The following is a 19,613-nucleotide window of genomic DNA, read 5'->3' as shown; positions in this document are numbered from 1 at the left end:
GTCCTGGCCGTGTTTAGTCTCCCCTTGTGAGAGCCCATCCCACCTTGAGGTCATTTTGATTTTCCTGCCCCTCAAGAGAAAGACTGGCTGTTGGTTCATCATTGGTTGTCCTCCTTGGCATGTTCATACATGTCTAATCCCCCTTGCATGTGCTGTGGCTCAGTGGTAGAATATCTGCTTAGCATGCAGAATGTACCAAGAATCAGTACCTGGCATTTCCAGTTGAAAGGACCAGGTAGTAGGTTGTGCAGAAAACCCTCTGCTCCGAGAAGGGCTGTTAGCCTGAGTTGAAGAGTCTGACCTTGAAGGACCATTTGTCTTTCAGTGTAGGACAACTTTGTGTTTTCTTGTGTTCCTCTGTTTCTAGTTTACCCTTTGCAATCTCACTCCTTCCAAACAAAAAAGCCAAATTCTGGGAGTAGGTTGGTATAAAGCAGAGAGAAGCAAATGGTCTCATAAGGAAAAATTAGCAGTGGCTGATTGAACAAGGCTACTTGGAAACTGGAAATGCCTGCCAGCATAGTGTGTAAAAATGTCTAATTTCTGGAACATATCAGCAAAGGCCTGAGATCTTATGGTCATCAGGCTCCCCCTGGGAAGATCTCCCCAGAGGCTTAGTCCTAGAAAGTTTGCTGAACCAAGGGACGGAGGGAGTTTTTCGCCGTGGGGGGAATTCTAACTGGGGAATTTTAATGATTGTTTGGGGGGGGTTATTGTTGAGATTTATTAACTACCACAAGCCATTTTGGGTGTGGCTGTATAGAAAACTAAGTATAAATTAAAAAATAAAGTCAAAGGGGAAAGGTCCACTTTCTTTCCTGCTTGGTTCTTTTTTACTTCTTTAATAACCAGAACCAAGTGATAAGAAAGATTCTGCTTTAGAAATACTTGCTTTGAGTGGCCTTTTTTTTTTTTTTTTTTGGCTAGGATGTTCAGGCATGGAAATGAACATGACCAGTTGCAACTTGGGAAAGCCCATGATTGCTCTGAGGGGAGAGACAGTTCCTGGGTGAACTGCCTAGTTTGCATGGATCTCCCAGAAGCCCTCCAGAAGATCCTGCCTGTCCTTGCAACAGTTCTTACAGTGGGAGAAGTTGGAAAAATAGGCTTAGAAGGAAACTGGCTCTGAAGTGTGAGAGTTAAGCAGCAGTCCTTACAGGAACCCCCCTGCCTGCCTGCCTGTTGCTTGCTTGCTGCTGGTGGATAACCTCCTGCATTAGGAATTCTGTTGCCAGCAGTGGGCTGCAGCCACCAGCATCAGTACTGCTAATGAAGAGCTGGGGCTACAGAGGGGTCCAGGCTCCTGGCAGTCAGGCCTTGATGAGCCAGAGCCAAAAGTCATGCAGGAAATGGGCACCTACTCAAGCCAGTGCCTTCTCAGTCCAACACTGCTTTTTATCTCACTGTTCCTCAGGCTGTATACAGAGTTAGGCCAATGAAAAACAATCCTCAGGCAATTTGCCTCATGGTAACCAGAAAATTTTGGCTCAGAGGAACCTGCCCAGCAGTGCCAACCTGCTGGGAGTCATTCTCCATGCAGCGGCTTTGAGTCTAAGTCATCCTGCTGTGGAATGGCTCTTTGGCAAACGGAGACCCCTAATTATACATGGAAGGCTTTCTGTTTTTGTTTTTCTTTAATCCTTACCCTGAGGCCTTTGCAACATAGCTCTGTCTCTGCTTGTGTGGAAAGAGAAGTTTCTAGTTTTGCTTTGTAATAAGAACTCTTTTGGAATGAATCAACAAGTTAGCAACAGGGGCCACTAGAACTGGGGAGGATTGTTGGATGGTTTGATCAGCCACTATATCATCAAGACAGCTGCAATTTTGCAGGAATCCCACCAAGCCTAGACAGACATATGCTGGGTTCCCCAGAGCCTGGCAATCTGCAGAGTGTGTGGCAAAAAAAAAAAAAAGTCTGGCCTTGTAGGAACCTTTCCCAGGAATACGAGTGGAGGGGCTTGCCCTCTGTGTGCCCAGTTTCAGAGGGGGTGAAACTGATGAGCAGGTGCATTAGGTGAGGTGGATTTGAGTCTGAGGAAGCCAATCTGATATGTAGGTGTTGGGGTGTGTGTGAAAATGACAGCCTTTGATTGGAAGGCTTACATTTAGCTTCTCACCATAAATTACATATGAACCACTCTTGTGAAGAGAGACAGCTTGGTGTAATGGTTAGGAATGTGGACTTCTAATCTGGCAAACCGGGTTCGATTCCGTGCTCCTCCACATGCAGCCAGTTGGGTGACCTTAGTCTCCCCACAGCACTGATAAAGCTGTTCTGGCCGAGCAGTAATATCAGCCTCACCTGCCTCACAGAGACTCTTTATGCATGACAGCAGCTACTCCGTGCTGCTGCCGTGCTGTTGTGGCGGGGCATCCTGCCACAACAGTGATCCATGCTCTGATCCCCACGGGGGTGGGGCATGCAGGGCTGCCCCATTGTAGTGCGCGTTTTCAGCCAGGGCCAGGAGGCCCGGGACGCTGCCAGCCATGGTAAGCAGCGACCGGGGGAAGGGGGGGTAGGTGGGGAGGGGCCAGAGGGAAGTTCTCAGCAGTTGTCAGCTGCTTTGTGATTCCTCCTGGTAGAGAAAAGCAGCATCTAAGAAAAAACTCTTGTTCTGCTAAGTTGGAAGGCTCTTTGGAGGCATTGGTGATGGTTGCCTGGAGAATCACAGGGAACAAAATAACTTTTATTCCCCCTTTCCATTGATGGGATTGTGGGAAGGTTAGTTTGCTAAAAGAGAGGCACAGGTAAACATTCAAGTTGGACAGAAGAAGAAATCAAATTTTGCTGGAGCAGATCTAGCTGGTCATCTTGCTGGGACTTACAGATGAGAATAGTTGAAGAACAGTTGCTTTTTATATCCCAGAGCAGCTTACAATCACTTTCCCTTCCTCTCACCACAACACTCACCTTGTGAGGCATATTGTCCTGCTCATTAAACCCTTCTGACTGTGTCCTCCCTCATGTACAGAGGCATTGGGGGGGGGAGGACCAGAGTCAGGGTTTTTTAGTAATGGCACCTCACCACTGGAATGCCCTCCCTCTTGAGGCTTGCCTGGCACCTACTTTTTGTTTGTTTTCTTTTAGAGACCAGGTCAAAACATTTGGAACTGTTGCTTTATAGGTGCTTATGCCCTGGCTTTTTTTATTTGCATGATTTTGTATAGACTTAGATGACTTTATTGATATGTTTTGGATTTGTATAGCCTGTGTTAATTGTTTTACTCTGGGCTTGGTTTTGTTATATTGTTGTGAGCCACCTTGAGGAGGTTTGGAGAAGGGGGTATACAGATTATGTAAATGCATAAGCTAAATTGGGCTCATCAAAAGCATGGATGGGGCATTTGTCCAGTGTGTTGTACCTTGTTTGAGGATGTTGCTGGAACCTTCTGCTATTGCTATCAGGTGTGTGTGTGTGTGTGTGTGTGTGTGTGTGAGCGAGAGAGAGAGAGAGAGAAAGAACATAACCCTCCTTATGATTCCATGTGTTTTATCTTCAAATCTTGATTGTGTGCATTTTACATATGATTGAAATGGCCTATGGTCAATCAATAAACTGCATATTGAATACTGAGAGAGTGCATAAGAGCATGCATGAGCAAAACAAAGCAAAAGCCTCATGGTTGAGACTAAATCTGTACCAAGTGATCATTTGCGTATAGCCAAAGAGATAGCAGTCTCTTGCGCTGGAACATGTAATGGAAGTTGAGCCTGAGCAGACCTAGGGTTTTGCTGTGGATGGAAAGCTGTGGGTGCAGATAGGTGGTGACCTATCTGCACCCTCATGTGGGCTTTTAAGAGTGCTGTGAAGAGGAGAGAGGCATCCTCTCATGCGTTTGCCACCCTGCACCTCCAGCATTGCTGTGTTTGCTGGGAGATAAGTGGGAGATGGCTCACAAACATGTGGTCAATTGCCCACTTACTTCCCCCAGGGAGAAGAAAAGCACAGCTGAACAGAGGTGAGGGTGCCCTCTGGACCACCTTGCAACAGTCACGCATGTGAGAAGGGCCCTGCATCTTGGCCTGCTGTTGTGGAGGGAGGCACCCTTTGCTTTCAGTGGGAGTGCCACTGCTCAGATGGCAGGAGGGAATGGTTCTCTTGCCCTTTCCAAACTGACAGGGGATGGGTTCTGACTTTGAGAGGGGAGGATCCAGGAATTAGGGCAGCTTCTCTGTCCAGGGGAAGGTACTGATCTGCCCGGAGACAGGACTCCACATTGCCCTTATCATGTAGACATTTTAAGAGGAAGCTAAAAGACGAAATGTGCTACTTCCCCACAATGTAGCAGTACGCTGCTGTTGTTTCAGGACCACATAGAGAAGAGATGTGGAACCAGGGGAGTGGGGGCACTGTGGCTGGGGGCCACGGCAGGTTGTTTAATGCTGCTTCTTGGCAGTTCTGCCTTGTGTTGGGTTTGAGGCTGGCTGACCTTGTCATGCACAGCTTCCTTTCTGTCCCGGCCCTTCCTTGAAACAGTGCAATAACCTGCTTGATTTTGGCATGAAAGAAGACCGATGAAGAGAGTGCCAGTAGCGTTCCCCTCTTCACACATCATTGCAGTGCCTCCACTCCTCTGAAATCTAGAAGAGCCTTTAGTGAGATCTGGGAGAGGAACCTCTAAGCGAAAGGACTGGTATAGTTAATTCGTTTGAAAAAATGCATTGCTTTGCTTTTCTTTTGAGCATCTTCTGGCTGCCCAGAGCTGCTGTCTCCTAGAACCACGCTCCCACATAGCCTTGGCTTTGTGTATGCGCATGCAGAGTGTGTGTGTGTGTGTGGGTTAACTGCTTGACCCCACATGTGTTTGCTTTCTGGCATGGCCTGAGTTGGAGCACCATCAGCCAAGCTATGAGCTAGCAGTGTGTGTGTGTGTGTGTGTGAGGGGGATAACAGTTGGGGACTGGGCAAGCTTCATACTCTTGTGAAGAGGGCTGGAGGAGATGAAGGAGCTTCCGTCTGCTTCTCCTGTGGTGGGGCGGGCAGGCAGGCCAGCCGCCACCTGTGTATCCCCCCCCCTGCTGTTCCTGAGTTGCTGGAGATTCCTGCCTGCCTGCCAGTTGCACAAGAAAGAAGGTACAGGAGGGAGGGGGTGGAGGTTTGCTGGCCTGCCTGCCTCCTGGGCTCAGGTCCCAGCCTGCTCAGCAGAGATCTGTGGCTTCAAAGCTTGTCCGTGAGGAGGGAGGAGGAAATGGAACGGGGGGGGGGCAGCTGGGGACTCTGCATTCTGTGGCGTGTTTGTGGCTTCTTCACTTTGAACTCCTGCCAAGGAAACCTGGAAGGTCAGGCCAAGTTTCAGCTAAGCTATGGAGAGCAGAATGCTGCGGAATGCAGGAGCGGAGCCACTGCCTCATGCGCCTGACTTTGGCTTCTGTGAGCCACCAGCAAATGATGCTTCCTAAAACTGGGGCTCTGCATCTCTTCCTTGATCTGGCTTGACACTGGAAGGACAGGGAGGCTGAGGGGGGGGGATTTCTGTACCGTCATCTTATGACAGCTGCTGATTTTAGAGCAACAGGGTCAAAAAGCAGTTGCAGTGAATGGACAATGGTTCTACCCAGGTTGACCCTCCCCACACACATAGTGTGGAATGTATTTTAAGGTATTTTTCAACTACCTCTGTAGTGTGAGTGGGGGGAGGGAGGGGCAGTATAAAGATTGAGGTTTCTTAACTCTCTTCCCCAGCCAGGAGTCACGTGTGTCAACCCAGTGCATGTTTGCTTGGCTGTACCTATGATGTTTTCTGGAAAAGGCCATAATATTTTTTGTGAGTAACTGTGTTGGTCTGAAGTAGCACAATAAAACCAGAGTCCAGTAGCACCTTTAAGACCAACAAAGATTTATTCAAGGCGTGAGCTTTCGAGTGCAAGCACTCTGACAAAGGGTGCTTGCACTCGAAAACTCATGCCTTGAATAATTCTTTGTTGGTCTTAAAGGTGCTACTGGACTCTGATAATATTTTTTTGTGAAAGTGACTTGGCTGAACTGGGGTGAGTGTGGTTGTGTACGAGAGGGATGCTCTACAGACTGAAGGCACCAAACCCATTACCCATGGCAGAGTGAGGGTCCTTGAATGTCTACAGGCCCTGAGTCAGCCCCTGTGACTGGTATTTCAAATGATGAGGGATAATGATATTTGGCTCCAAAGTCCAAGGAGGGTCTTGTCTGAATAAAGGGTCTCTTCCACTCTCATCTGGACCAAGGCTGACCTCTGGTGGCCATCCCAGCAGTAACCCGAGGAGCTGATATGAGGGTCTCCTCCATGTTTGGCTGCAGCTGCTGCTGAGCAGAAGGGGAAATGCAAGGGTCTGCATGTCTGAAGTGAAATGGTGGCACATAATATGCACCCTTATGCCCCTTCTCCACCTACATCCACCCTGTGGCTTGCTCTGGCACCCTCCTTGCTATTCTCCCTCTTCCAGATCTTGAAGGAGCCAGTTGGAGGCTAGACCAGAGAGTCAGCCACTCTTGCCTGGGTTGGGCAAGCTGGATGAAAATGCAGGTCGGCACTGAAGTGACACCTTCTTTTCCCCTCTTCTTGTAGGCCAAGCGAGCAGTGCAAAGAGGGGCCACAGCTGTCATATTTGATGTGTCTGAGAATCCAGATGCCATCGATCAGGTATGCATCCTAAATTGTGGACGTGGACCATGATGTTTGTGCAGCTGTTATTTTCCCGGTGGCAGTGGACTGGGGATCAAGGGAGCGCTACATTGTGAGTCAGGAGGGAGGGAATATGACTACAGGAATTGGTGGGGTTGGAACTTTGTCAACATGCCCTCTTCTATTTAGTAGGTGGGTAGAGTGGGAATGGATAAGATTATGCATGGTGTGAAGTGAGAACTTCTCCTGTTATGCAAAAATATGAGGGCACCAAGTGAAATTGATGGGCAGTAGATTCAGGGGGGAAACGTAGCTCTTCACACAATACATAATTAATTGTGAAACTCCCTGCCACCAGATATGGTGGTGGACACTAGTTTGGATTCCTTCTACAGGGCCCTAGACAGATTAAGGGGGAATGGATCCATCAGTAGCTGTTACTGATGCTGGCTAAATGGAACCCTATATTTAGAGGCAGTTGCTGGGAGTCCTAAATCGGGAGAAGGCTTTGATGTTAGTGTCTTGCTTGTAGACTTTCTATGGGCAGTGGATTGGCCATTGTAGGAAATGGGAGTAGGAAAAAATTTTGTCTGATCCAGCAAAGCTCCTCTTATGCCCTTGAATTTCTCACTGAAAGAGTCCTGGGGTGCCTTTAAGAGCAACTAAGTTTTATTCAAGGTATAAGCTTTCATGTGCATGCAGTATATCTGTACCTGAAGAAGTGTGCGTGCAAACGGAAGCTGATACCAGGAATAAAACTTCCTTAGTCTTAAAGGTTCTACTGGACTCAAAATCTTGTTCTGCTGTTTCAGACCAACATGGCTACTGAATCTGCCTTCACTGGCAGAAGTGAGGGCAATTTGAGTGAGACTGAACTCTGCTAATTTTCTTTTAGTTGAACCAAGGCTTGGAAGACCCTCTGAAGAGACCAGTGGTATATGTGAAGGGGGCTGATGCTATCAAACTGATGAATATCGTTAACAAACAGAAGGTTGCTCGGGCCAGGATTCAGCACCGGCCTCCACCGGTAAGGGATCATGGCAGTGCTGGCTTTGGAGCATGCAAACTCTTTTAACAGATAGATCATTGGGCCCAGTTATTTCTTCTAAATGGACCTGGAAGCTGAGTGCTTTGTCAGTGTCATTTGTTGACTCCTTAGCAAGACTTGGAATTAATCTTCTATTATGCATAGAATCACCCTAAAAGCAAGGCCATGGTGGAAGAAGGAGGCTTTTCATTGGGTTTGATGTATAAGTAGAACTGCTATAGATTCTGTTGGGCTGGAGAGCCACCAAGTACCTAAGACAATTGTTGCTCAGAGTACATTATTACAAATTGGTTTAACTGAAATGTTAAGAATCTCTTGTAGCATATGGATCAAGAGTCGAGAGTTGTAGTGACCCATCTAAGGCAGGCCAGTCCAGCCAGAGCAGGGATCCTCAACCTGTGGTCCTCCAGATGTTCATGGACTATAATGCTGGCAGGGACTCATGGGAATTGTAGTCCATGAACATCTGGAGGACCACATGTTGAGGATCCCTGAGCCAGAGGACCTCTTAGTTGGATTCAGCTTCAACCAACTCTGCTTGAGCCAGTCTACCATAGCCAGCAGACATCTGGTTAAAGAATCTGGAGGGGGGGAGGTGTAGATGAGTGATTCTATGATTCTATGATTCTAACTGATATAGCTGATCAGCAGCAGCATATTGATGATACCCCAGCCCAAAACTCCAGATCAGTTCATAGAACATTCATAGAATCATAGAGTTGGAAGGGGCCATACAGGCCATCTAGTCCAACCCCCTGCTCAACGCAGGATCAGCCCAAAGCATCCTAAAGCAGTTGGGTGAGGGGGACACATATAGATTAGGGTGACCAGATTTTAACATTGGTAAAGCGGGACACCATTGACCAGGGGAGTTCTTGATTAAAAATTTGGTCTATATGGAGCAACAAAAAGTTTCATAGAATGCAAAAATAGTATTGTAATATATATGCCAGGTACCCCCAGATGTCCCTCCAAAAGTGGGACAATCTGGTCACCTTAATATAGATATTAAATAACAGCTTCCTGTGGAGCCCCCCCCCCCCCCCGCTGGCAACAAGGGCTTGTCTCCCCCACTGTCACCCTCTGTCCCAGACAGATTGTAACCATTTAAGGGCCTCACCTTGAACCCCTATGTTGGCTAGGAGCTGAGATAAAAGGCCATGAATGACTGTGTCAGACACTGCTATTAGGTCAAGTAATAACAGCAGCGCCAGCCCACCTTGATCAAATTGTCTCTGGAGATTGTATGTGAAGGCTGCCAGAGCCATCTTCACCCCATGGCCAGGTTGGAAGCTGGACTGAAATGGATCAAGAGCAAGATCAAGAGCAAATGTTTCTTCCAGGAAACTCTAGTTGTTCTGCCATTGCACACTCATCTACCTTACCCCAAAATGACAGATGTGAGACTGAGAGGTAGTTGGCTGGGTTGGATCGATCCAGTGATTCCCCCCCCCCCCCAAATTCACCTAACCACAGCCTCCTTTCGAACTCTTCAGAAACGTCCCTGAAGTTAGGGTCAAGTTGATAATCTCCCGGAGGGGAGAGATTTCCTGTCGCCTTGTGAGCTAACCTTGCTGAGAGCAGAAAGGAACTAATGTCTCTCTGTCTCTTTTACCCCAACCCTTTCAATTCAAAGCAACCTACAGAATACTTCGACATGGGGATTTTCTTGGCCTTTTTTGTGGTGGTGTCACTTGTTTGCCTTGTTCTTCTTGTCAAGATCAAACTAAAGCAGCGCCGCAGCCAGGTAAGAGCCACATTAGGACTTGAGAACTTTTATGTCATGGACACTCACGAAGCCCTTCAGGTGTGACTTCCACAAGAGTGAGGAGCTTTGGGAAGGTATACTCTCCTTAGTGCAAAGAAGAGGAGCAGATTTCTGTTTAGGCTATTCTGTTCTCAGAGTCCTTTTGGGAAGCATGCCAACTAAAACATGTCAACTAAAGACAAAGTTCAGCAGGCTGGTAGTTGATGTTATTGGGCTGAGATCTCTTCCAAGAGATCCTGACCCACAGCTGTTCATGGCCTTCTGAGGTAGGTGGGTCAGGATCATAGAATAATAGAATCATAGATCCTTCATTCCCTTGTCCAGTGGCACTATCAGCATGGGCAATGTAAGTAGTTTTTAGTGTATGGATTGACTCTTAGCCTTACCAGTAGAGACAGCACCCCAGGTATGCCCCTCTATATTTCACAGGATCAGTATGGTCTCTTGTAAACAGTACTGTCCCAAGTGAGTGAGTCTGTGTAGGATGAGCCAGTGGTGGAGGGAGGCTCTTGACCTCACCTGCCCCATGTAGGTGTTCCTTAGCAGTACAGGCTGTGCTGCCAGGAGCAGGGCTGCCTCAGAGGTGTGTCTTGCATCAGGTCTTCTCTCCATTCCCCTCCCTATCCTAGTATAGTGAACATGATTGTCACTGGTCACATGTGCTGTCCTTGGGGCTCTGCCACTTGATTTTTTTCCTGGAGTAGGAAGATGGTGTGGAGGTCATTCTGCTACTTTTGAGTAAAGTCTTTGTCTATTGCAGAGTTCCATGAACAGGTTGGCTGTACAGGCACTGGAAAAGATGGAGACACAGAAGTTCAAATCTAAGCTGAAGGGGCACCCTGAAGAGAACTGTGGTGTTCTGGATACTCTCAGCAGCAGCTCCACTTCTGATTGTGCCATTTGTCTGGAGAAATATATTGATGGAGAGGTGTGAGGGCTGTTTCATCATTGTTCTTGTTGTTAGAAGAAGGGTGTCTCCTCCAGGGCCATCTTGAGGGTCCTTTTAGATGGGGGGCGGGGTCAGAGGGTGGCTTGTGCCTTTCGTTGACAGGAAGAGCTGGTGTTCTGTCTAGCACAGCATAAGAAGCAAGCTGTCATTCCTCTACCTTCTGGTGGAGGACGGTATTTCCCAGACAGCAGAAGTGAAGGCTTTTGGGGAGAGGATGGGTGGTCTTTTTTTTCCACTTCAGTTTTCATGACAGGGAGAGAGTTGTCGGCCTGCTCCATCCCTTTTGCATCCTCCATGGAGCTCCCAGTTGTACCTATGACATGAACAGCTGCAAGGTTCACCAGCATGTCAGACTGGAATCCAAGCTAGCATACAATTGAACTGGCAAGAGATAAAACAGCCAGCCAGATAGGCCCCAGCACTGCCTGGGCAGAGAGAAGGTTTTTTTCTCTGAGGAAACCTCGTGATCAGGGTGGCTGGAGCACTATTCTGGAAAAGGCTGAATACTGTCTTTTGGCGATTCCTTTTGCTGAGGTCCCCTTTTGTCTTGACAGGAGTTGCGTGTGATTCCTTGTGCTCATCGGTTCCACAGGAAGTGTGTGGACCCATGGCTTCTGCAACATCATACCTGCCCTCATTGTCGTCACAACATCATAGGTAAGTCCACAGCTTCAAATGGCTCTCTGGGGAACCTTGGGTCACTTAATGGCAAGATGCTGCAGCTGCACTCCCATTATAAATTCCTAGTCTACGGAAATGCAGATCTGGAGTGGAGGAGCAGAGTATTCATTGGCACAGGGAAACTAGTCCTTCATTTCCTTTCTTGCAGTGCAGCCCCAAATTGGGACTGCACATGCACAGGCCTGCTGAAGAGAACTTTTAAAGCTAAAGCTCCATCAGAGAGTGCTTCTGCCCCTTCAAACAGCACATGTGTCCTCACTCCCACCGGATGCACCACGTGTTCCTAGGACAGAGTACCCGAGCCCCACAGTTCCATTTTTGCCTGTGAGAGAGGACATGTTTTCTCTTTGCTCTGTATATGTGTGGTTTGACCTTTTCATCCATGTTATTCTGTCTTCGGAGACCAAGAGACTTTGAGTTGTCTTCCAAACTGATTTACAAGAAATGTGCAAACTGCCTTTTTGGCCTTGGCCCCAGCTTGGTGGACTGAGCACCCAGGAGAGATCAGGGCCTGTAAGATGGAACTGTTCCACTGGGCTTATGGTCAAGGCCTGAAATAACACCTACCAAAATAACTGGTCTCACAGCTAGGAGGCAGAGGAGAAACTAGAACACTGAAGAAGAGCACTTCTTCATTTGTCCCTCCCAATGGTATTACAAGTCTTCCATTTGAACCAATGGCATCTGTTATGCTAGGAGTTTTGACTGTGAAAGTTGTGTTCCTAGTGGCAGTCACTTCTGCCAGATGGATGGGGGAGTTAACAGCACAGAGGAGGGACCCTCCATTTTTGCAGATCTTCCCTGGGGGGTGGTTGTGGACCTAAGTTTGGAGTTTTTGTGTAAAGTGGTCTCAAAATGTCATGTGGAGATCGTTTTACCGGTATTCTTTCCAGTGGCCTCATCCAGGTTGGAAAAAGAGGTTCCATTTGTTAGATGTTAAAAGAGAGGTGTTATACTGTTTAGAAAGAACAAAAAAGTTTAGGAGTTCAAAATCTTTGTTTGTTATTGGGGCCCAAGGAAAGGTTTGGCAAGATCCTTACTGTCAATAGCTTGCTGGGTGGTCTCAGCAATCAAAGCTGCTTAAAGGGCAGTCACAATTTCATGTCTGCTGGATGTGAAGGCTCACTCACTGAGGGCTCAGGCTGTGTCCATGGTGTTCTATTGTTGGATCCCTCTGGTTGAAATCTGCAGAGCAGTCACTTGGGCGAGAGAGGACAGGTTTATTAAACATCATGCCTTGAAGGAGGCAGGAAGGAAGCAGAATTTGAGGGGGGGGGGAGTGGTTCTGCAGTTTCTGTTCAACTAAGGAGCTCTTCACATTCCCAAAGGAAAATATGCTTGCTAAGGTCCCAATGTTGGGCTGCGCTACAAGACAGAAAATGAAAACAGACTTACACTTACCTGCAAATGTTGTTCATTGACGTCTTGTGTGCAGACAAACATTCCCTTCCTCTGTTGACGCTGTGAGCTCCTGTTCAAACTACAGATTAGAGTGGTTAGTTTCTAGGGATCATGGCGGCTGGATGAGAACTGAGCGGTGTGGGCACACCGCCTTGAGAACATGTAGTGTGTCTGGTGGGAATCTGGATGCATGCACTTTGGGGCGGGGGGGGGGGAGCACCCTCTGCTGGAGGTTTAGTTTTAAAAGTTCTCAGTGGCAGACCTCCTCATGCAGTCTCATTGTGTGCCTGCATTATAAGACTTCAGTGAACAAAAGTTAGAGTTGTGACTGTTTTCTTCCATTTCTTTAAAGTGTGTGCAAGTGTGTGCAAATGTATTTGCAAAGCTGGATAGAAAGGGAGGGAGCTCCTGAGTGGGAGAGGACCCATTCAAAGTTTTGGAAATGCTTCTAAAATCAGTTTTATGTAGCCTAGCTTATACTCTATAGTTAAACTAAATAGCTGTTCTATGTGGCTTTCAGAAAACCAAATCAACAGATATATTAAAAATAAAAAATGAACATAGATTCTCTGTTGCTTCTTGGATAGTCTTTCTCTGCCAGCAGTATGACATCTCATGGGCTGAGGGTGGGGTGGAAATGGTGGAAGTAATCATTATAGAGCGTTTGTTTTGTTGCTGACATTTCAAACTCAACCATGTCTTTCTATACAGATCAAAAGAAAAGCTCCCCAGGACAAATGTGTGAGGAACTGGCTCACCAGATTCGTAGTCGGCAGCAGCAGCAGCCAATGATCCTTCCAGTTCATTATCCTGGCCGAGTTCACAGAACCAGTCAAGTCACTGCATATCCAACCCGGACTAGTATGGACCACCATGGGAATCCTATCACAGTCTTGACAGTGGACCGGCATGGGGAGGCCCCTACCTTTATCCGAAGCTACCAGCCTATCCACTTGGATCACACTTTGAGCACCCATCCATGTGGAATGGAACATAGGGCCTACTCCACTGCTCACCCCTTCCGGAAGCCCAAGTTCAGTGGCCATAACTTTGCCAAACCTGCTTGTTTTTCACAGTATGGAACCATGTTTCAACACTACTATTTCCAAGGCCTGAGTTACCCAGAGCAGAACGGACAGCCTCCCATGGGCTTGGCTGCCAAGCGCCCTGCTCGTGCCTTTCAGCCTGTGGACAGCAGGCTTTTCCCTCCAGTGGTCCATGTAGCCCCATCGTCCCACTTGGAGAGCAGCAGTGCCTCTAGTTTCAGCTGTTACCATGGCCACCGCTCAGTATGCAGTGGCTACCTGGCTGATTGTCCAGGCAGTGACAGCAGCAGCAGCAGCAGCAGCTCTGCCCAGTGCCGTTGCTCCTCCAATGACTCCATGGTAGACTGCAACTGCACAGAGGTGAGCAACCAGGGCGTCTATGGGAGCTGCTCCACCTTTCGCAGCTCTCTAAGCAGTGACTATGACCCATACATCTATCGCAGTAAGAGCCCCTGCCGGGGAAGTGAAGGGGGTGGAGTGAACAGAGGGACGGTGGTTCTTGTTGAAGGCCTCCATTCATCCCACCTGACCGGGGGAGAGTGCTTCCCTGTGTCAGCCAGCTCTGCAGGGGACCAGCTTTCAGACTGCAGCCTAGAGATGAATTACAGCAGCAGCTCTTCACTGGAGCACAGAGAGCCACCCAGCACTGTCTTGGATGGAGGCCTCGAAACCCTCTCTGGGGCAGCTGGGGATGCAAACCAAACCTGCCAAGGGGCTCAGGAGCAAGTTTGTGCCTGCCACCGGGAGTCCAAGGGTAGGGTGACTGAATGCAGCACGCTTCTCCTGGGGCCATCGTTTTGGACAGGATGTGGCCCTGGACAAGAGCCTCCGACAGGGAGAAGCCAGGGCTTGTACAGTATTCGGACAGAAATGGGGGAATGTGAGGCTTTGCCTTGTTGCTTCTATGAAGAGAAGCAAGTGACCAGCAGCAACAGCCCCAGCCAAGCTGCCTGCTATGCAGAGGACTACTCGGTGAATGTGCAGTACGTGTATCCTGAGGACTCTTTGCCAAGCTGCTACACAGCGGTGTGTGACCTGGGCCAGCGGATCACCATCATTCCTGAAGACAGAGATTATGAGCCGGCTGTGCCCATGAAGTGTCAAGGAGACATTAGCCCTTGTGAGAGGCCATGTGCGATGGACATGTACGGGCTCCAGCCAGCTTCAGGGGAGGTACACAGCAAGCAGGAAGAAGAGCTGTGCTACCAATCAAGGGACTTCCTGCAGAAGGAGGCCCAGGGGCTCTTTGCAAAGCCAACTCTGAGTTCTGAGGTCACAGTGTTGGCTGTGGGCACCCAGGTATCAGGTGAGTAGAACAGATCCAACATGTGGTTGTGGGGTGGGTGAGGAAAAGTGAGAAAGTAGCTTCTCTTATGTCTGTTATGACTGCAAGAAGTGCCGCTAGGGGATGGACAGATGAGGTGGTGAGGAATTTGGGGTGGGGTGACGGAAAGCTCAGAACTGTATATCTTTCAGACATCCAGAACTGACTGCATTGAATGTTAACATTTCTCTCACTTGGGTACCCCTGGGAGTGCCATTTATGAGGTGGTCGCAGGTTGGGCATACTTTTTAAAAAATGCTTTTTCCTGTGCAAATGCAAAGTGTATAGGGCTGACCCCCAAGCAGTCAATGGAGCAGGAGGGAAGAGGTGATCATAGCCCTCGGAAGGAGATCTTGCCTGACTTCCCAAGGCCATTCTGGCCTCTATGACCTTAGCAGAAGTGTACAGCAGTGTCCTTTCAACAATGTGCTTTCAGTGATGGAAAGTGGATGCCAGCCTTTTTCAGCCTTTTGAATGTAGAGACCCTGAAATGAATTGTGAGGCTTCGAGGACCACTGGAAATGAAGTCAGCAGGACATACATGCTTGCTGTGCTCCTCAGAACTGACCTGTCACCAGAAGTGACATCACCACCTGTACCCTTTGCCTTACTTTCATTCCCTCCCCCCACTTTTTCTAGGAGTATGGTGGCTCTGCCTTATGTAGGCTGGAAAGAAGGGCAAGAACAGAATCGCAGAATCACAGAATCATAGAGTTGGAAGGGGCCATAAAGGCCATCTAGTCCAACCCTCTGCTCAACGCAGGATCAGCCCAAAGCATCCTAAAGCAGAACTGAGAAGAGTGGAAGTCTTCAGGCTGTGGCTGGATAGTTATCCTGGATGCTTTAGGCTGATCCTGCATTGAACAGGAGGTGGGACTAAATGGGCTTAATGGCCCCTTCCCACTCTAGGATTCTAGGAGTCTAGTTCAGCAGTGGAAGGGGCTGCCTAAGGAGGTGGTGAGCTCCCCCTCACTGGCGGTCTTTAAGCAGCAGCTGGACAGTTCCTTATCCTGGATGCTTTAGGCTGATCCCACATTGAGCAGGGGGTTGGACTAGATGGTCCGTATGCCCCCTTCCAACTCTACGATTCTATGATTTTAAGACAGCCTGAACCACTATACCAGACCACAACCAACTCCCCCCATTTGGTTTTTACATCCACAGCCTACCCACCAAACCCACTGGGCAGAGGCAGGCAGTGAACAAGTCCATAAGAGGGGAACGGTTGTGGATCCCCTGCGGAGATCCCGTGGACCCCCAGGAGTCCACAGACCCCTGGATAGGAATCCCTGGTGTAGTCCTTTGTTTTAAAAACTGGATAGCATGTCGCCTCCCTGTACAGTTAAGTTCTTTGTGCAGAGGATAGAGACAAGTTTTAGCATGGATTGCAACTGCCTGTGAGCAGATCAGTTTTATTGGCTGCTTGTTCATTGGAAGCAGTAGAAGCTGCCTGCATGCCCTACAATGAGATATCCATTGACCTGTCTCCTTCTGAACCCATTTTTTCTTTTCAGATGTTTCTTCCATAGGCAAATCTCCGGCTGGGGAGTAACCTGAGGAGGAGGAACTGGTTTGGAGGACTCTCCATCCCTGCTGGACTTCCAAACTGTTCTTAGCTTTGGCTAAATTATGACAGTTGTCACTGGAGAATGCTGTGTGCTATCTCCTCAGTGGAAGGCAGGGTATTGGGCATGAGCCTGCCCAGAGAAGACTTTGTGCCATATGGCTGTTTGATGCAAAGTGTTCTTTAGAGACCACAGCTCTACCCATGGCTGCAATAAAGGACCCCCTGCACCTAGGGTAACTCGGCCACACTATGTAGCGAGATGGCTCTCCTGTTTTGGGGGAGGGAGGAAGTCTGGACTGCCTTAAAAAACAAAGAGCACTTTGAAGCAGAATTTGTCCAAAGGGTACGAGTTTGTCAAGCCCTGAGTGTCTGCCCTTCCCCCCTCATGGCAAACCTAGGCCTGGTGGTAGGAATTGGGAACAGAGCTGCTCCTCGGAAGCCGGTGGGGTGTGTGTTTGTGTGTTCTACCTGCTGCCAGGGGAGGAATGGCTCTGATTTCTCATCCCCAGGCCAGGACTCAGATCATGGAGCACAGCTAGCTTGAAGGCAAAGGCTGCTTCTGTGGGAGTGTTTCCATCAAGAAGCAAACAAGGCTGGGAATGGGAAGGGGAGTGTGCTGGATGCTTCCCCTGTGTATGTGGGGCAGGGGGGAGGACCTGTGCATGCCGCCCCTGGTCTGCTTGCTACCAGTGGCTCCAAGGGGCCTTTGCCTTGTGCCTGCTGGCCTGTTTTTTGGCCTTGGAGAGAGAGGGAGGTCTCCCTCACCTCTCTTTTCCTTAGCATGATCACATTTATGCCTGTTATCACTTACTGCCAAACTGTCAGTCGTTTCCTATGGAAACCATGGCTTCTGATTAGCATAGGCCACTGCCACGTGATCCCAGATTGCGCCCATTCTCTGCAGCCAGGACTTTGACAAGTGGTGCTGTTTGGTATATGTGGCCGTACCTAGACAGGCACTAATTCTAGACTTCTTCTCATGTATAACCACTGTTCTTCAGGACTGCTGAAGTATATACATGGTGCAGAAAGTCTGTTCTAAATGAAACGTGCCTGGAATCTTTCCCTGTCCCCAAGATTAATCTAGTAGAACTGTGGTCTTGTTATGCATTTACTGGGTGAGGTTTGAGTAGCAGCCTGTCACAGAGGGTTCTGTTGAACCTGAAAGTTTGCACAGTGTTTTGCATCACTGGGACTGGCCTCAGTAAAAGGTGGTATTAGATTATTTTGTTTCTTCTGAGTTTGGATAGGCCAGTACAGCTGTTTACAGCATTTTACTTCCTTTTATACCCAGCTAATGGGAAAATTAGAATTTCAGTGATTAAAATTAAAAGATCCCATTCTGTTCACCTCATTCTGCATTTTCTTAATTACACATAAAGAAGGTCAGATGTACAAATTGTAGGACCTGTTAATCTCTCTTCTCTCTGAGAGGGAGTGAGGTAGAATGAGAAGACAGTCATTTTCTGCACGTTGCTTTCTCAGCAGAGAATTGTTGATGAGACTGAAGGCCATCTTGCCATGACTGGCTCCTGGAAAGAAGGTTGGGGAGGGGGCAGTTGCAGTTCCTGTTCTGCTTTGCCCCTTGCATACAAAGACAAAAATGGGCTGTCTAGGACCTTTGGGAGTGCTGTGGGCTCAAATAGGTGGAATCTCTCTCTCTCTCTCTCTCTCTCTCTCTCTCTCTCTCTCTCTCTCCCCCCCCCCCCCCCCCATTGCCTTTCCAGCCATGGTATGTCGGATGTTTGCATGTCGGCTGCACCTTCAGGGCTAAGGTGCCTATAATGGTCAGTACAGTAGATTACCTGTTTTTAATCCTGAAGGCCTTTCAATTAATGTAACAATTGCCATTTCGTTGGGCTCATGAGGCACTATCTTAAAAGTTTTTTTTTAATAAAATGAAAATATTCTGTAGCACTTAAACCATTTTGTATAAAGTTTACTGTAAAGACTTATAATGTGGCTAAAGGGCTCTTTCTCCATTACCCTTTTTAATGTTTTTAAAGCTAGAAAACAACTTGATGTATATTCTGTATATATATAGCAGCACATTTCATTTATGGAAAGATGTTCTCAGAATATTTATTTACTAATATATTTATCTTAAGCCATGTCCTACCTTGACTGTGTGATATTGTCTAAATATTGATAATTGAAAATCACTAACAGGAAGCCCTGTAAATACACAGTAATTGCACACAAAGATTTTACAATGTTTGCCGACCAAAAAGTGATTTTTAAAATAAGTTGTAGCTCTCTACAGTTTTGTAACAAAATGTACAAATGTCTGTTAAAAAAACAAATACAAATACAGTTTTATTGTCTAATTTGGCTACTGTTCTCCATGTTTGGGACTGGGAGAGGGGACCAGATGTACTATTCAAATGTTAGTAGGCAACCAATTTAGTAGGAAACTGACAGATGAAAGCAGTGGCAAAGCAGCTTTTTCGCTGGCCCTGCAGAAGCATATCCTGCACAACTAAGAGGGGATATGATAGCCATCTTGAAGTATTTGAAGGGCTATCACGTAGAGGATATGGAGCACAGGTGTTTTCTGTTGTCCCAGAATCAATGGGATGAAATTAATTCAAAAGAATTTTCAGCTAAACATCTGGAAGAAGTTCATGACAGAGAGCAGTTCCTCAGTGGAACACGCCTCCTCAGGCAATGGTGGGTTCTCCTTCCTAGGAGATGGTGGGTCCTCCTTCCATTGAAATGCAAACCATGCTGAGCTGCAGGGGAGGGTGGTATATTTTATTTACTTACCTACCTACCTACCTACCTACCTACCTACGGCCCTCCCCTGTGGTTCAGGGCGGTTTACATGGAACAACAAAGAACAATACAGTACAACTCTGATAACAGAGAGAACAGAGTTTAACAATATCAGCATTTTAACAGCTGGTCAGTTCTGGGTGTTTGCTTCATGGGGAGGGGTAAAATAAATTTTAAAAGTTTTTAAGCAGAGGCTAGATAGCCACCTGAAAGAAATGCTGATTCTGTGAATTTAGGCAGATTGTGAATGGGTGGACAGAAGGGATTGTGCTTTGCTCTTGTGGTCCATTCTTGTATGCCCAGGGAAATTCTAATTGCCACTTTGGGGTCTGGAGGCAAATTTCCTCCAGATCAGACTGCTTTGTTTTTTGTGTTTTTTGGAGGGGGGCATCATCTGGGCATGGAATTAGGGTCATTGTGGGTGGGCAGGTAAGTGTGAGTTCCTGCATTGTCC

At 47.7% G+C, this 19,613-nt stretch overlaps 1 protein-coding gene across 1 annotated transcript in view; it reads left to right on the top strand.

Moving 5' to 3' along the window:
* ZNRF3 (zinc and ring finger 3) overlaps positions 1-18,711 on the top strand; it is a 55,195-nt gene extending 36,484 nt beyond the window's left edge. Inside the window, exons 3-9 of the mRNA XM_077309171.1 lie at positions 6,544-6,618; positions 7,496-7,627; positions 9,285-9,395; positions 10,177-10,344; positions 10,920-11,022; positions 13,159-14,799; positions 16,332-18,711. Of these exons, the coding sequence (XP_077165286.1) occupies positions 6,544-6,618; positions 7,496-7,627; positions 9,285-9,395; positions 10,177-10,344; positions 10,920-11,022; positions 13,159-14,799; positions 16,332-16,369 (2,268 nt within the window). The 3' untranslated portion in view covers positions 16,370-18,711. The remainder of the gene's footprint in view (positions 1-6,543; positions 6,619-7,495; positions 7,628-9,284; positions 9,396-10,176; positions 10,345-10,919; positions 11,023-13,158; positions 14,800-16,331) is intronic.
* The last annotated feature ends 902 nt before the right edge of the window (positions 18,712-19,613 follow it).

Source organism: Paroedura picta, chromosome 13 (genome assembly GCF_049243985.1).
Source record: "Paroedura picta isolate Pp20150507F chromosome 13, Ppicta_v3.0, whole genome shotgun sequence".
NCBI lineage: Eukaryota > Metazoa > Chordata > Lepidosauria > Squamata > Gekkonidae > Paroedura > Paroedura picta.
Note: the sequence above shows the minus strand (reverse complement) of the source record. Positions and strands in the feature narration are given on the sequence as shown.